This window comes from Cupressus sempervirens, chromosome 7, assembly GCF_028749045.1.
Source record: "Cupressus sempervirens isolate cs-2001-9-10 chromosome 7, ASM2874904v1, whole genome shotgun sequence".
Taxonomy (NCBI): Eukaryota; Viridiplantae; Streptophyta; class Pinopsida; order Cupressales; family Cupressaceae; genus Cupressus; species Cupressus sempervirens.
In genome coordinates, this window is record NC_143124.1 from 583,113,385 (window position 1) to 583,127,769 (window position 14,385).

A 14,385-nucleotide genomic window follows, 5' to 3' on the forward strand; every position below is an offset into this window, starting at 1 on the left:
ATCAACGTTTCGAATCACACCAAGTGATCCATCATCAGGATGAAGAGAGCAAGAGATGTCAAACATTATTGGTACATTCAAAGTTAAACAAGAATGCATACCTAAAGATTTTACCTTAAGGGGATGTCCAAATTATCCTAGCACCATTTCCTTCCTTACTACATGCTTGATCAAAATGCAAATGCCATATTCCTTCACTTCCCCCTACATACTAAAATGCCCTATGTATTGGATAGGTTTATTAACATTTATTTGAAAATTGTCTATATCTATTTGACAAAATATATATATATATATATATATATATATATATATATATATATATATATATATATATATATATATATATATATATGTTAGGGTGAAAATGCTCAATGATATAATAAAATCTAGGTTCCTTATCAATTCTTACATCCTTACCATTTATAGGAATGTCTTATAAGATAAATCTAATTGTATATGTCCCCCAACTAAAATTGACCATTGTCTAGAAAGTAAAATAGGAAGCTAGGACATCAACCATAGTTATATCAATCTTATATGAAACATTGGGACAAGAAGGGAACCTGAAGTCAACATTCTTAATAACCCTGGTTACTGAGATAGACCAAATATCCATCACATAACACTTTCCATAAGATATGTCTACTTTTAATCCTAATTCGTTCATAACTTCTGCAGGCATAATATTCATAGCAACTCTTGAGTCTATCATACAGTTCCTAACCAACTTATTATTTATATTAGTCCATACGTGCATGACATGGCCTTTGTTTGAGTTAGTGCAAAAATGCTTCTCATTGCTCAAGTGCATGCTATGACATCCAATAGATTCAAGATCTAGTACAACTTCACCAATGGATTGTCTCGAGGACCTCGCAATTTCAGATAAAGCAAGCTCTCCACTAGATAAAGGAGCAATACACCCAACAAGATACCCCCTCTACATCGTGTTGAATGTTTCTACATATGTGAAGACTAACAATATTTTCAAAACTTCTTCTTGACCTTATCATATTATATTTGATCTTTTTCTTTTTTTTGATCAGTAATGGGCCGAACCCTGTAATAATTATTATTTGTAGAGATTAATTATATTTGTGTTAAACTCGAGTAGATTTGAACCCAAGACCTCTCCAATAAGAGGCTCACAAGTTACCATTGTGTTATAGGCTCTTGCCTATATTATATTTGATCTTTACTTGTAGATTTTTCCAAAGGAAAAAAATAATTTTCATAATTCACATGCTCAAAGAATCAATTGAAACATCTTACACATGGAAGCTTCATTGTATCAAATTAAAACCTACAAAAAATAAGTTATATTTTTTTATCACAATAAACGATTTCTTTAAATATGCACTCATTATCTTTCAATAAGAATAAAATAAATAAATAAGTATTTGTTATATAAATTAAAAGTTAGCCTAGTATTTTGTACATGTATATAAATATGACACAAGTCACAAATATGAAAAAATATACCCCTTGCTTTTAGATAGAACGATTAAGAAATCCATGATGCATTCCCTCATATCATGGAAGTAAGCACTTTGTTCAGATATTCTTACCCAAAGAAGCATTTTGAACATATGTTCATATTCTTACATAGAGAAACAATACATTGGTTTATTTATTCTTAAAATAAATTAATTCAAATTTGTGTCCAAGCACCATGAATGACAAAGACACGAAAACAACAGAATCGACAAAAAAATGTTATTATGGAACAACTCCTTATAGTAGATTTCAAAATGGCGAAACACCACCTTATTGGTGGAGTAAGATAATTACAATAAAAATAAGTAGAAATCACAGTAAAAAGTAGTGTCGACTTGCGTGTCTAAAGATATAAATAATAATCAACAAATAGGATTGTCAACTAGATAAAACCAACCATGGAGATTGCAAGTATTCTGTGACAGATAATGGTTTGGCCCCACCAAACCAATCAATTAGGAATATATTATCTACATTCAACTTGAAAAATTGGAAGTTATGACCTTTGGGCCAATCTGCATAGAAGAACAAAAGATATAATAAGCATTATAGTACAAGTAGTAGAAAATAATTGAGTATCAAAAAATCACATCCACCATTACACAAAATTTCAAAGTCGCCTTATTTTCTGAATACTCTTATTCGTCCTAGTCCAATAACTTTGAAATCGACATGATGGAAACTGCAAGTAGAATTTTAGCAACAAAAAATCTCAAATTTCTTACCCATCATCTCACTATGTTTTGAAAATAATGCCTGAGAAGCGAAATCCGCTTCTGGTCCACTCATGTCAAGCACCTGCATCTGTTAAATCAACAATCTTCTCTAAGTTCATAAAATTATTTTGCTAGGATGATAAAATATATGTAAGCCCGTGACATTTAGCATTATTGACCGAACTATAAAAACAGCTAAATGAACCATGCCAATAAAAAACTATATAAAATGCCACGAGAAGCGTGTACTAGCGTCAATCTTAAACGCATTTCTTCTGCATTTAGGCCAAAGCTTCTATTCCTCCAATGATCGATGTCATCAAGTGGTTGTTGGGTGTATGCATAAAAATGCAATTGTATGTGTTCTATCCCTAATTGGATATTTTCTCGTTTTCCCTTTTTTACAGTATATTCAGAACTGAATATTGCAAATGTATTACGAACACAATCAAAAAACAATAGAAATACCAATCGGTATTTATCCAACCTCTTCTTGAATATAATATTCAAACTCAATGATAAGCAAATGTAATACGAGACAACAATAAAACCAAAAACTTCTCCACAAGATAATAATACGTTATTTCATAATAACATTCAAAATGTTGAGCATATAACCATGTGTTACAAACCAGTAAGAAAAAACCAGCGAACTCTTTTAACTCCCTAAAATGCGTTATTGCATTATACAACAGCAACACAATAACCTGTACAAAAACTCAATCTTAAATACAGATTAACAGTTAGATTGAAATACTAGAATAAGAACCTGTAAGCGTGAATGAAACACCTGAACTGATGTTTCCTAAGACAATGGGTTTGTGTCCACTATCTACCAACACGAGGGGCTACGTCCTCAAACTAGCTGGAAGCTGAAGCTTTCTGAAAATTCTCACAAGAGAGAAAATTGAACTGAATCATAAATCAAGCATGCCCAACAATGAACCTCTTTCCCCTTTTAATACACAAACTAAGACTCTTCGACTCCCCTCTGGCTTTCATCCTATTCCCTTGCGACTCTTCAACTTCCCTCTGGCATTTCGTCTTATTCCTCCTGGACCCTTTGCCCTCTTTATAACATTGAATTGACCTTTTAATAATTTGAGTCTACGTTTCAGAGTCAGTTTTAACATTATATAAAATAAGACTTCAATTTTTCTAATGTCCCAAAAAGGGGACATTACAGCATGTTATATGACTTAGGTCCAAAACTAGAATTACATCTAGTTACTTGAGGATCAACTATGGATAGACTTCTATCAAAGTCCTACAGTCCTTTTCATATCGTCCATTTTTAGCCTGTGATTTAGACTTAGATTAATGTCATTGTTAGACTGCTAGGCAATTCGATTCAATTTCCTCTTTCATCTTCTTTTAAACTTTTCATAAGAGGCAATTGCATTTTATATTTCTTATCTGTTTGATGAAAAATTCCAGTACTTTTAAGGTTGTGGCCATATATCCATACTTGTACCTTTGAAATGTCTGATGTTTTCTATTAGCAAAACAATAAGATTATATGTTCTATTCAGTTCATCGCTATGGCATGATACCTTTTCCTGAACATATCCATCAAAGGTAATTTTTACAACTGGAAAAATAATAAGATTATTTTATTTTTCCAATTCACTACTCTGTAGCATGCAATCCTTTTTTGAGCATATCCACTAAAGAACTGGAAAAGCATGATGTTTGGTTTCCTTAAACGATTGATTTTCTAATTGGTAAAGATTCTCTTATGTTTATCCTTAGTGACTAAAGTGTGTAGTATGTAAATTTCGACATATACCCAAAATGGAGATAGTTAAGCTGACCATGAACCATGAATTCATTAACCTTCATTTCCCATCCAAAACACTAGTGGTGCACGAGTCCCCAATCAAATCTGCCTTCATTTGGCCATAGACTCCACTATTCAGAGTGTATGTCTCTAAACCAGAATCTAGAATCATGTTCAATCCCATAAAATCCTACACCTCACCTCTAAGTCATTCACTACTCTTATGTCCAAGTAACCAATGTTATGTGAAATCAATGTGTTGGCCATGCCTTTTCATTTTGTTGGATCTGCCACCAATATCTATGCTCCTAGCTTTTCTATTTAAACTGAAAACGTTTGTGGTGATGTCTGTGACTTTATCTCTATCATTATATGTTAATATTATCCTATATGCTATTTCATCTTCCTGCTGATGTTGTTCATTAATCAAAATTGGCTGCATGCGACTCCCCTGATCTTGAATATCTACAGTCTTCTTAGAACAGGAAAGCTATTTACTTCTCCAAATAACACAGATCAACTTGGGCATCTTGCAAGTCCTGGCTCCCACTGGTCACTAAGTTATGGGATATGCCAAGGTAATTGCCCCTGCCGTGATGCATACCAAATATAACTTCCAACACTTGTATCTTGATACAGCCATGCCATAACTGGAAATTTTCAGATAGCTAAAATCATCATATTTAGAGACTAAAGATATCTGCAGAATGACTCTTCTGTAAACAAAAAAATTTACATTGTATTTGCAAAATGACTTTCTTGAACAAAAAAATCTACAATATGCAGAAGAAACCATCAAGTGCATCTTATTCCACTCTAAGCTTACCTTGCCAATAACCACACATGAACTCAATCAATTAAATGAAAAGAGCTTGTTTTTCATGTATGTTCATTTTCTTTCAACAGGCTGATAATAGATGCAGTTACATTAAGGATCTTTATTTCTACATCAGTTTTTGTGGCTGGAATCGATGGCACTCTAAAGAATTAAGTGAAAAATGATCAACTTCTAATTTTGGTCAGAATGCATAGAGAATTCAGAAGCTCTTATTTTTAACCCTTGGTTTTAAAGCAACCTGGTTGGGAACATCACATAAATGTTTTCTTGAAACAATACCTAAACAGGCTATTCTTCTATACTATATTCTTGAGCTCAAAGAATACACACACATACTCACTAAACATAAGCTTCTGGATTCTCTGCCAATCTCCCTTGAATGCCACACTCATTTGCTTGCCAGCTTTGCTCACTATGCCACCTACACTCTTCTTAGTTCCAAGACCGACAGTTTTCAAAGAAACAAATGTCCGACATACTAATTATTTATCTTCTAGCTTTTTGTCCAAATCAAAAACCATCTTCCAGTTATTATAAACTTCACACTTTTTTCTCCACTAAGCTGAGCACTACACGATCCAGATGTAGTCTTATGGATCTTGACTATTTATGCATGTTGTGATCTTCAGTTGGCACCTTATGGAGTTAACAATAAGACGTGTAAAAAAACCCAGTCTTCAAAATTTGGGCCACATTTGTAGAATTTGAGTTGTTGGAATGAATATGGAGTTGGTGACCAAAACCATGAACGACACTTTAAAAAATGTGCAGTAAATGATCATTTTTCTGTAGCAAATTCTCAATTCTTTAAGGGCCCATTTGGTAGCTAGAATTAGAATGGAATTGGCATTCGGAATTCTAAAAAAATTCTAATCCATTGTTTGGGTCCGCACAATCGGAATTGGAATTGAGAAAAAGTGGAATCCGGTATCCCCATTTGACCCCCAAAACAAGGATTCCAAATTCTTTCAAAATACTAGTTATTTGGAATTCTTGTTTTAATTCCCATTTTAAATCCCATTTTTTGAAAATGAGGATTTCAACTAAAGTAAAATTTAATTGGGTTTGACTTCCTAATGCCCATTTGGGGGAACTTTTTTTTGCACTAATTTTTGAAATTTAATTTTTTTAAATGGGGGGAAAATTTTTCGCTATTATTTGCTCATATATTTGCTACTGTTGAATAATTTATCAGGCTTTTTCCGCCTGATCTGCCTTAGTAGTTACTGCAAAAAAGTTTGTTGAAATAATTTTTTCACATACATTGTTTCTCAGTTAAATGAATTGTATGCAGGACAAAAACAATCTACTCTGTTGATTTTTTTCTGGCGTAAAAGTGTTTCCAGTTAAGATTTTGTAAAATTTTAATATAAACATTTAGACTTTGTACCTGTGAGTTTGAATGTTGTGAATCGTGATGATCAAATTTTTTACTGGATCTCTACAAATATATATTTTTTAATGGGATGTTTCTGACTCTTATTTTATCAATTCTTATGATTTGGATTCATTCAACGAGACTTGAACAATATACATATTTCATATCAGTAATTATGTGAATTATAATCAATGGTGTTTTTTTTATAGAGCAAGAGTCATAAAAGTTTTAGTATCCATTAGTACAATCTCGTCCTCATCCGTTATGATCATGTTTACTTTCAATATGACTTAGTCTTTTTATACTTGTTAAAAATGTTTGGACTTCAACAAACCAAATAAGTATTGAATTTTTTTGCATGATACTGCTACAGTTGGATGATAATATTTTGCATGTTATTTTGGCTAGTATTCCAATTCCACAATGTGCAACCAAACGGAGGAAATCTGTATTCTCACAATGAATTCTTCGTCAACCAAACAGTCCCAAATTGGATTCCCTAATCATAATCTGGATTCCAAGTTCTAGAATCCCAAAGCCAGCATTCCGAATGCCAATGCTTAATTTATATTCCAGCAACCAAATGGGCCCTAAGATTGTAAAAGATCGGTGACTTATTATATAGAGAAATTCTTTTATCAACTGCTTTTATAATCTATTGAACTTCCCCATATCACAGTAAGGAACAGTTCATATCCCTTTCTACCTTGAGGCCAAAATGGAGACACCCCAAGTCATTTCATCAGAGAATTTCATATTTCACCTTTCAAATCATCTTTTGCAGATATTTAATGACTGAGCAGTAAGGACTTCTATGGCTATTTTAAGAATATAATTTCCATCTATACAATAATAGACTTGAAAAGGAAACTGCACTAGTAGATGTTAAAGGCACATCCAAGTATGAGGCCAAGTCTCGTCATCAGGGGCGGGTTATTGTGCAAACTGCAAACAAACATCAAGACAGGGGAGAACACAAGATGTCAAGCAAAGAATTTCAGCAAGGCTCTTATACCCACCTTAAAGTCCATCTGTCCAGGATAAATTATGAAGAATATCAATGTTTGTCCAAGAACTTCTGGCAATACTTTGAATAAAGTAAATCACCATTCCCCAGTCTCCAGGATAGGAGAGGCGAATCCATGTTCAGCAGCTCTTTTCCCAGAATTAAAAAATGGCCAGGGGGACAATTTATTGAACAAATATATAAAAATATATATTTGTAGGACAAGGTGCAAGTCATCGTTTATGTAAATGTTATGAGAAAAACAAAATTATACTACTGAATTACATTTTACATTAGAGAAAATGAGTTTTATGTCTTCACACCAATCTTCGTTTGAAATTGTACCATTCATAAATTATAAACCGAGGAAGCTCTTGTGTAGTAGATTTCTGGCTTAAACAGTACAAGTTTTTCATCATCACTCAAGATTAAAAGTTTGCACAGTTTACACCAGAAACCTACCACACTTTGATTTGAATGAGTTTTGCCATTAAAACGGAGAATCAAGAGATCATTCATGTGGTTCTATAGATTTGTAATTGGTTCATCTCAGCCTTACTGAGGACAGAATCCCTTTTGACAAGACTACCTACTGCAGTAAAAAATCTACCCTAACTGTTATTTTTGTTGGAAAGCTCATATAGGTTTTTCACAGTGCATGTTTACTTTGGTTTTTCTGAGTGTTGTTCAAGTTTCAAGGGTTCTGGAGACATTTTCCAGCACTGGCTATACCATTGCAGCTACCCTAAGATTCACATTTGCTTATACATCCAAAATTAAGTCATATATTATCTTGGGTATTGATTCAAAGATATTCTTGTGGCTAGTATATGTGCATTTTGGTTTGCCATTTATTTTCCTCTCGAGCTGCCCCTTGCAAGCAGCACCCAACTTGGGTATTGGCACATGGAAATTTGTGTGGTATTTTCCTGTGACTGAAGGCTGCATAATCATCTTTTGGAGAGATGTTTAAGAGTTCCTAAAAGATCTAGACAATCTGGAGTGTCAAAGAAGTGACTAGAATTTCTTGTGTGAATTCTTCTTGTACTTTTCCTTGCATTTAGTTGCTAGAGTGGACTAATGAATTACGTTTTCTGAATATTGGAGACTTTGCTTGTTTGTTTGTGGATTGTGATATGACTGAAATGTGATGGAAAACCTGTACTAATTTTTTTATAGGCATTAACTGGTGTATTAATGTTGCTTGCTGGTGTTCTTGGATAATGTGATGATCATGTTGTTGGTCTGCATTGATTGAAGAGAACAGATTTGCTATTTTGGTAGCATGTTGGCATTTCTTCATTTCGGTCCTAGCTGACTTGGAGTAATGTGTTGTGATTCTTGGTGATGCTTTGGCAATGCTATTGTGTGTTGTCGGTAAAAACTATATTATAGCCAACAGGATGAGTTAGTATCCGAAAGGTTGCGTGAAACTTGAGTCACCCCTTCGGGAAGTATATGCACATCGTCCAAATGGATTTATGAATCATCATTGTAATTGGAATTGCATATCTGCTTATATCAATAAAGTATCTTGTTATGTGTGACATTTCTAATCTCTTAATGCAATAAATATTCATTTACCCTGTACAGTAAACATTTGGCACCGTTGCTAGTCGAATCTGGTACAAAAGGGGTGTTATGAAGATTAATGCTGAATTTGCTCAACAAAGATATGAATAAAATAAAAGACAAAGATGATATACACACAACACAGGAAACATTAATCCTAACACAACAAGCGGAGTGAAGGCAGAAGTTTCAATAGCTCGCCGATAGGCACCAAAGTGTTGAAGGAGCACAGACTGAAGGAGTGCATTCACCTAGCAAACCACGGAGGGTCGAGGACTTGCTTGAGGAAACGTGACAGACATTGAATTTGGTAGAAGAGACAAGGGAGGAGTTCCTAAACTTGTATATGCCACGGGTAGAAAATTCAAACAAAAGAGAAGTAACCCACACAGCTCGAGGTGCTGAAGGAGCACGAGCATGGGATGAACTCTTTGTTCCTGATACGCCTAATGGACGGATACAAGTCGAGAATCAAACAACTTCGCTTGTAGAAGATCTCTTCATACCACAAAATAACGCGGTTGTGCACAACATCGTGAGTGCTCAGAACAACGCGGGTGCTCAACAAGTACCATAAATACAGAAGAAATTAACAATGGCAGGACCAAAGTAAAAAGTACCGAAATTTAATGGCGATAGAATAGTCGATCTAGTCCGACACTATAAAACATGTGAAACACTCTGGATTGTGAATGGCGTAATAGACCAAGATGATTGGGTCCGGTAGTTTCCAGCTACCCTACGGGGTGTAGCGAACAATTGATTTTCAAACACCAATCCGAAGAAGTTAACTACATGGGCGGAAGTCAAGAAATTCGTAACAAAGTTTCGACTACTCAGGGATGATAATGGGATAGTAGCAGAAACAACAAGGAAAGACTGAAATAGTTCGCATATACGTTAGGAGGCTAAAGGAGCTGGTAGGAAAAATGGAAAGCCAACCAGTGGACGGGTTGAAGAAAAGGTGGTTCGTCAAAGGGCTATGACCAATACTCCGAAAGAAGATGAAAATTGTACCTCCAGCATCGTACATTGATGCATATAACTGTGCGATGGACTTGGAGAGCAAACAAAAATGGGCAAGAAGAAGAAAGACAGATCGTTGGACTTAGAGGATTCATCCTCTGAAAGCAGCAATGACGAGGAATCAAGTGAAAAGGTTTGCGAACTACAAAAGGACATGTTACGTATGATGAAAGAGTTCAAAAACATGAAAAAGAATCTTGGCCAAGCAAGAGAAGGGAACTATGGTGTACGGATTGCAAGACGGGCCACACATGAGCCCTAAGAACCAGTTTTGCAATATCTGCCAAATTGTGGGACATTCCACCAAGGAATGCCCGTTCAATATAAAAACGAAGGGACACCAACAAGTATTACTAACACAAGAATGGTATCGAATACGAATAATGTTGCGGCACCTCATGAGAGTATTGAAACAACCGACACGAACAAGGTGGAAACAAAAATAACAATAACAGTGGTCGTAGCCGGATACAGTACGATCCAAGTGGACGACCAATGATTCAATGTCGTGCATGCAACCTTTGGGGCCACTTCGCCAAAGACTATTGCGAAGGGAACACCGTATTTGTTGTGCAGATGGTGAGGTCCTGGAGACCATGAGGATTCAAAATGCCCTAAACCCGAGGTGAACCTATTAACCATAGAGACATGTGACGAAGAAACATTGACACTCACTCCTGCGCATGCGAAAAAGACAACGTATCCAGATCCGAAAGAAGAAAAGAAAAGGATGCAGTATGCGGGAGCAGAATTAAAAAAAGAGATGGAGGCTAAAAAATTGCAAACAAAGGACATTGTCGGTTCCTCAACAAGGACCCAGGCAGAACAAAGTATCATACGACAACTAATGCAAGCTGAGGTTCCCATGAAGCTGAACGACCTTGCAATGCCTTAGTTACGAACTGCAATCCTGAACATGACACCATCCCCGACGGCGACAGAATAGCCAGGAAAAGACACACAAGGTGGAAGCAGAGCAACCGCAGTAGACCCAATGCTATGTGCGCTCAACGCAGGAAGGCACCTTGCAGTAGTGGAGATGGGTATTTTCGAAACTATCCTCACTTACACCATCGTAGATGGAGGGTCAAGAGTAAATGTACTGCAGGAAGAAACATGGAAGAAGTTGGGGCAACCTATGCTATGGCCACCTACATTCCAACTACTCACCACCGATCAACATGGGATCAAACATAGTTCCAAAAATCGTCTAAAAATCGCCCAAATCGCAATAAGATTCATGCTAGCCAATTTTTTATAAATCTTGAATCACTGGAGCCGATTTTTTGGCATGAATCGCCTGAATCGCCACCTACATTCCAACTGCTCACCACCGATCAACATGGGATCAAACATAGTTCCAAAAATCGTCTAAAAATAGCCCAAATCGCAATAAGATTCATGCTAGCCAATTTTTTATAAATCTTGAATCACTAGAGCCGATTTTTTTGTATGAATCGCCGATTCAGGCGATTCATGCCAAAAATCACATGAATCTTTCCTCTGAATTGCCCACGGCAGCTAAGAAGTTGAGTTGAAAATTATTAAAAAAAGACATGTTTTATTTGGTTTTTTTTTGTTTTTCCTCTTTGTTATAACCCTAAAGGGCCTTTTGATTGCCTAGCATGAGTAGAAGAGAGGAAGAGTGAGAGAGCAAAAGAGAAAAGAAAATCCGTAGGTTTCCAACCAGCAAAAATGAAGAGCACCAAAGAGATCAAAAGTCCATCTGGGGAGGCCATAAATTGCATTGAGAGCATTAAGGAGTCAATATCAACACTCTTCAACTCATTTGCAAGAGGTAAGTGCTGGTTTTTTTTTTTGCATGTTAGTGTATTATGCATTTTTTGTTAAATTTTTTTAGTTTTCATTTGCAAATCTTGAATGGTTTTTTATTTTTACTAAATTGCAAACTAGGATTTGTTGTTTTGTCGCTTTTGTTTATTAGTTTCAAACTTTGATATTTTACATGAAATTTTTTATTGCAGCAACCTTTTGCTTTCATTTTCCACAATGGGTAAAAAAGATGGATGTTGAAAATATAATGAAGAGTTTCCTGGAAGAACCAAATTTTAAACAAAATGTATATTTTGTAACGAAAAAATAAATTCTGGAGGTATCTATAGATTGAAATACCACATTGCTGGCATACCTAGACATGATGTCACAATTTGCACTCAACAAACTGCTGAGGCAAAACGCACTTGTTTAGTGGCATTAGAAAAAATTGAACAAGACAAGTTGAATAAGAAAATGCAACTTGAAAGGTTAAGAGGTATTGGCTCCCGTGCTCCCGCATCCGTAGCCGCATCTACATCTGCATCTGCATCAGCTTCCACATCTGTAGGTTGTGTTGGAGAGGGTTCTTCCAAGCCTCCTTTTCATCCTAGTTCTAGTGCTCATGCGAGTGCTAGTGGAAGTCGGTCTTATACTGAGATAGAATCCAACACCAACCTATTGCAGCCTAGAGTGCGAAAAAACAGAATGGATAGTTACTTTGTGCCCCGCACTACTCCTGGCTCCCAACCCACACTTGAGGGCATGGGTTTGAACAAGGAGATTCATAATGCTGCCAAAAAAGAGATTTGCAAATTTTGGTACTTTTGCAACATTCCATTTATTGCAGCCAGGTAATTGATTCTTTTTTCTTTGTTTTCTTTAAAGTTAAAGTTAAAAGTGAAAGTAAAACTTTAATTATATCTACTTGTTTTATGATTTGAGTTTTTGACATCTAAATTTCTAATTAATATCATTATCTATTTGTGATAGGGCTCCTTATTGGTAGAACATGATAGATGCAGTTGCTATTTGTGGTCCAAGGTTTAAAGCCCCAATTGAGGCTGAGTTGAGTGGATACCTCTTGGATGAAATGGTAGAGGATATGAGGGTTGAGCTTGAGGACAACCGAAATGAGTGGATCAAAAAGGGTTGCACCATCATGACTGATGGTTGGACAGATAGGAGGGGAAGAACACTCCTCAATTTTCTTGTAACTTGTGGAGGTGATTGATCATTCTACTTTCCTACATACATAATTTTGAATCGTGATTGACTATTTCAAATTTTGATTTGTTGATTGCTAATTATAATTCGTTGTTTTGTTACTTGTAGGATATACCATGTTACTCAAATCCATTGATGCTTCCGCTCATATAAAAGATGCCACATACTTATGTGAGGTTATTGAGGAAGTCATAGCAGAGGTGGGGGAACAACATGTGGTGCAAGTGGTGACGGATAATGCAGCAAGTTATGTTGTTGCAGGTACACTTATTAACTTTTTAAGTTTTGAAAATAAATTTATTTGAATTTTGAACTTTTTCTAATTTTAACTTAGAATTTCTAAGTTTCCTAAGTTCTAACACGTTTGAAATTTGAATTTCTAATTAACTTAAAATTGTTCTAGGTAAACTTTTGATGGAGAGGCACCCCACCATATTTTGGTCCCCTTGTGCGGCACACTGCATTCACCTCATGTTGGAGGAAATTGGCAAACTTGAGTGGGTCAAGTCATATGTGGAAAGGGAAAAAAACATATGCAAATTTATTTATAATCATTCATTTGTCCTTAGCACAATGAGGAATTACACAGGAGGCAAGGAGTTAGCTCGTCCAGGGATCATGAGGTTTGCCTCGAATTTCATCACCTGGCAGTCCTTGTTGACATCAAGGGATGATTTGACGAGCATGTTTGTTGGGCGGGAGTGGATTTCATCTTCCTATGTTGCGACCATTACAGGGATAGATGTGGTGGATTGAATATTTGATGATGATGGTTTTTGGAAACTTGCTAGAGAAATCCTTAAGGTACATTTATTGCAATTTAACATTTAATATTTTACAGTTTACTATGCTAATTGTTTAATGATTTAGTTTTACCTTAAGTTATATTATTGAATTATTCTATATTTAAGTTTTGACTCAATTCTTTGTTTTACTTTATATGTAGGCCACTGAGCCCCTTGTATCTCTCCTACGAACTACTAATGGGGAGAAGCCCTCTATGGGCTACATATATGAGGGCATGGATAGGGCCAAGGAGGCCATTAAAGCCTAATATGCAGGACTGCAAGAGAAGTATGCCCCTATTTGGGACATCATTGATAAGAGATGGCAAAATCAGCTTCACAGACCCATCCATGCAGCAGCTTACTTTTTGAATCTGGCATTTCGTTTTCGTCCTGACTTCAAGGCGGATGAGGAGGTTCTCACCGGATTATATACAATGATCCAGAGGTTGAGTACTGATGAGGATAGCACTGCTGCAATTATTGAGCTCGATAAGTTCAATAATAAAGAAGGGCCACTTTTCTCTAGCAGGATGGCCATAGATGCTTGGGAAACAATACAGCCAGGTAAAAATTAAATAATATATTTGTTGCCTCACTTTTCACCATGTACCAATTTTGCAAAGTGGAGATTAGCTTGTATTGTTTTTAGTTTAGTCGAGTCAGTTGCCCCTTTGCTTTCCTCAAGTAATAAGTATCTCCATCGGGTTTCCATCTTTCCCTTTTCCTCGCATTGTATGGCCGGGTGGGTTTTGTTTATCATCATGAGTCTTTCGGGTAGTTT

General features: G+C 35.8%; 1 protein-coding gene across 1 annotated transcript in view; it reads right to left on the reverse strand.

Annotated features, from left to right (window-relative positions):
* Positions 1 to 1,705: 1,705 nt before the first annotated feature.
* LOC149548112 (Pyridoxamine 5'-phosphate oxidase family protein) overlaps positions 1,706 to 14,385 on the reverse strand; it is a 140,668-nt gene continuing 127,988 nt past the window's right edge. Inside the window, exons 4-5 of the mRNA XM_089792135.1 lie at positions 2,226 to 2,304; positions 1,706 to 2,015 (exon numbers count right to left, since the gene is read on the reverse strand). Of these exons, the coding sequence (XP_089648261.1) occupies positions 1,879 to 2,015; positions 2,226 to 2,304 (216 nt within the window). The 3' untranslated portion in view covers positions 1,706 to 1,878. The remainder of the gene's footprint in view (positions 2,016 to 2,225; positions 2,305 to 14,385) is intronic.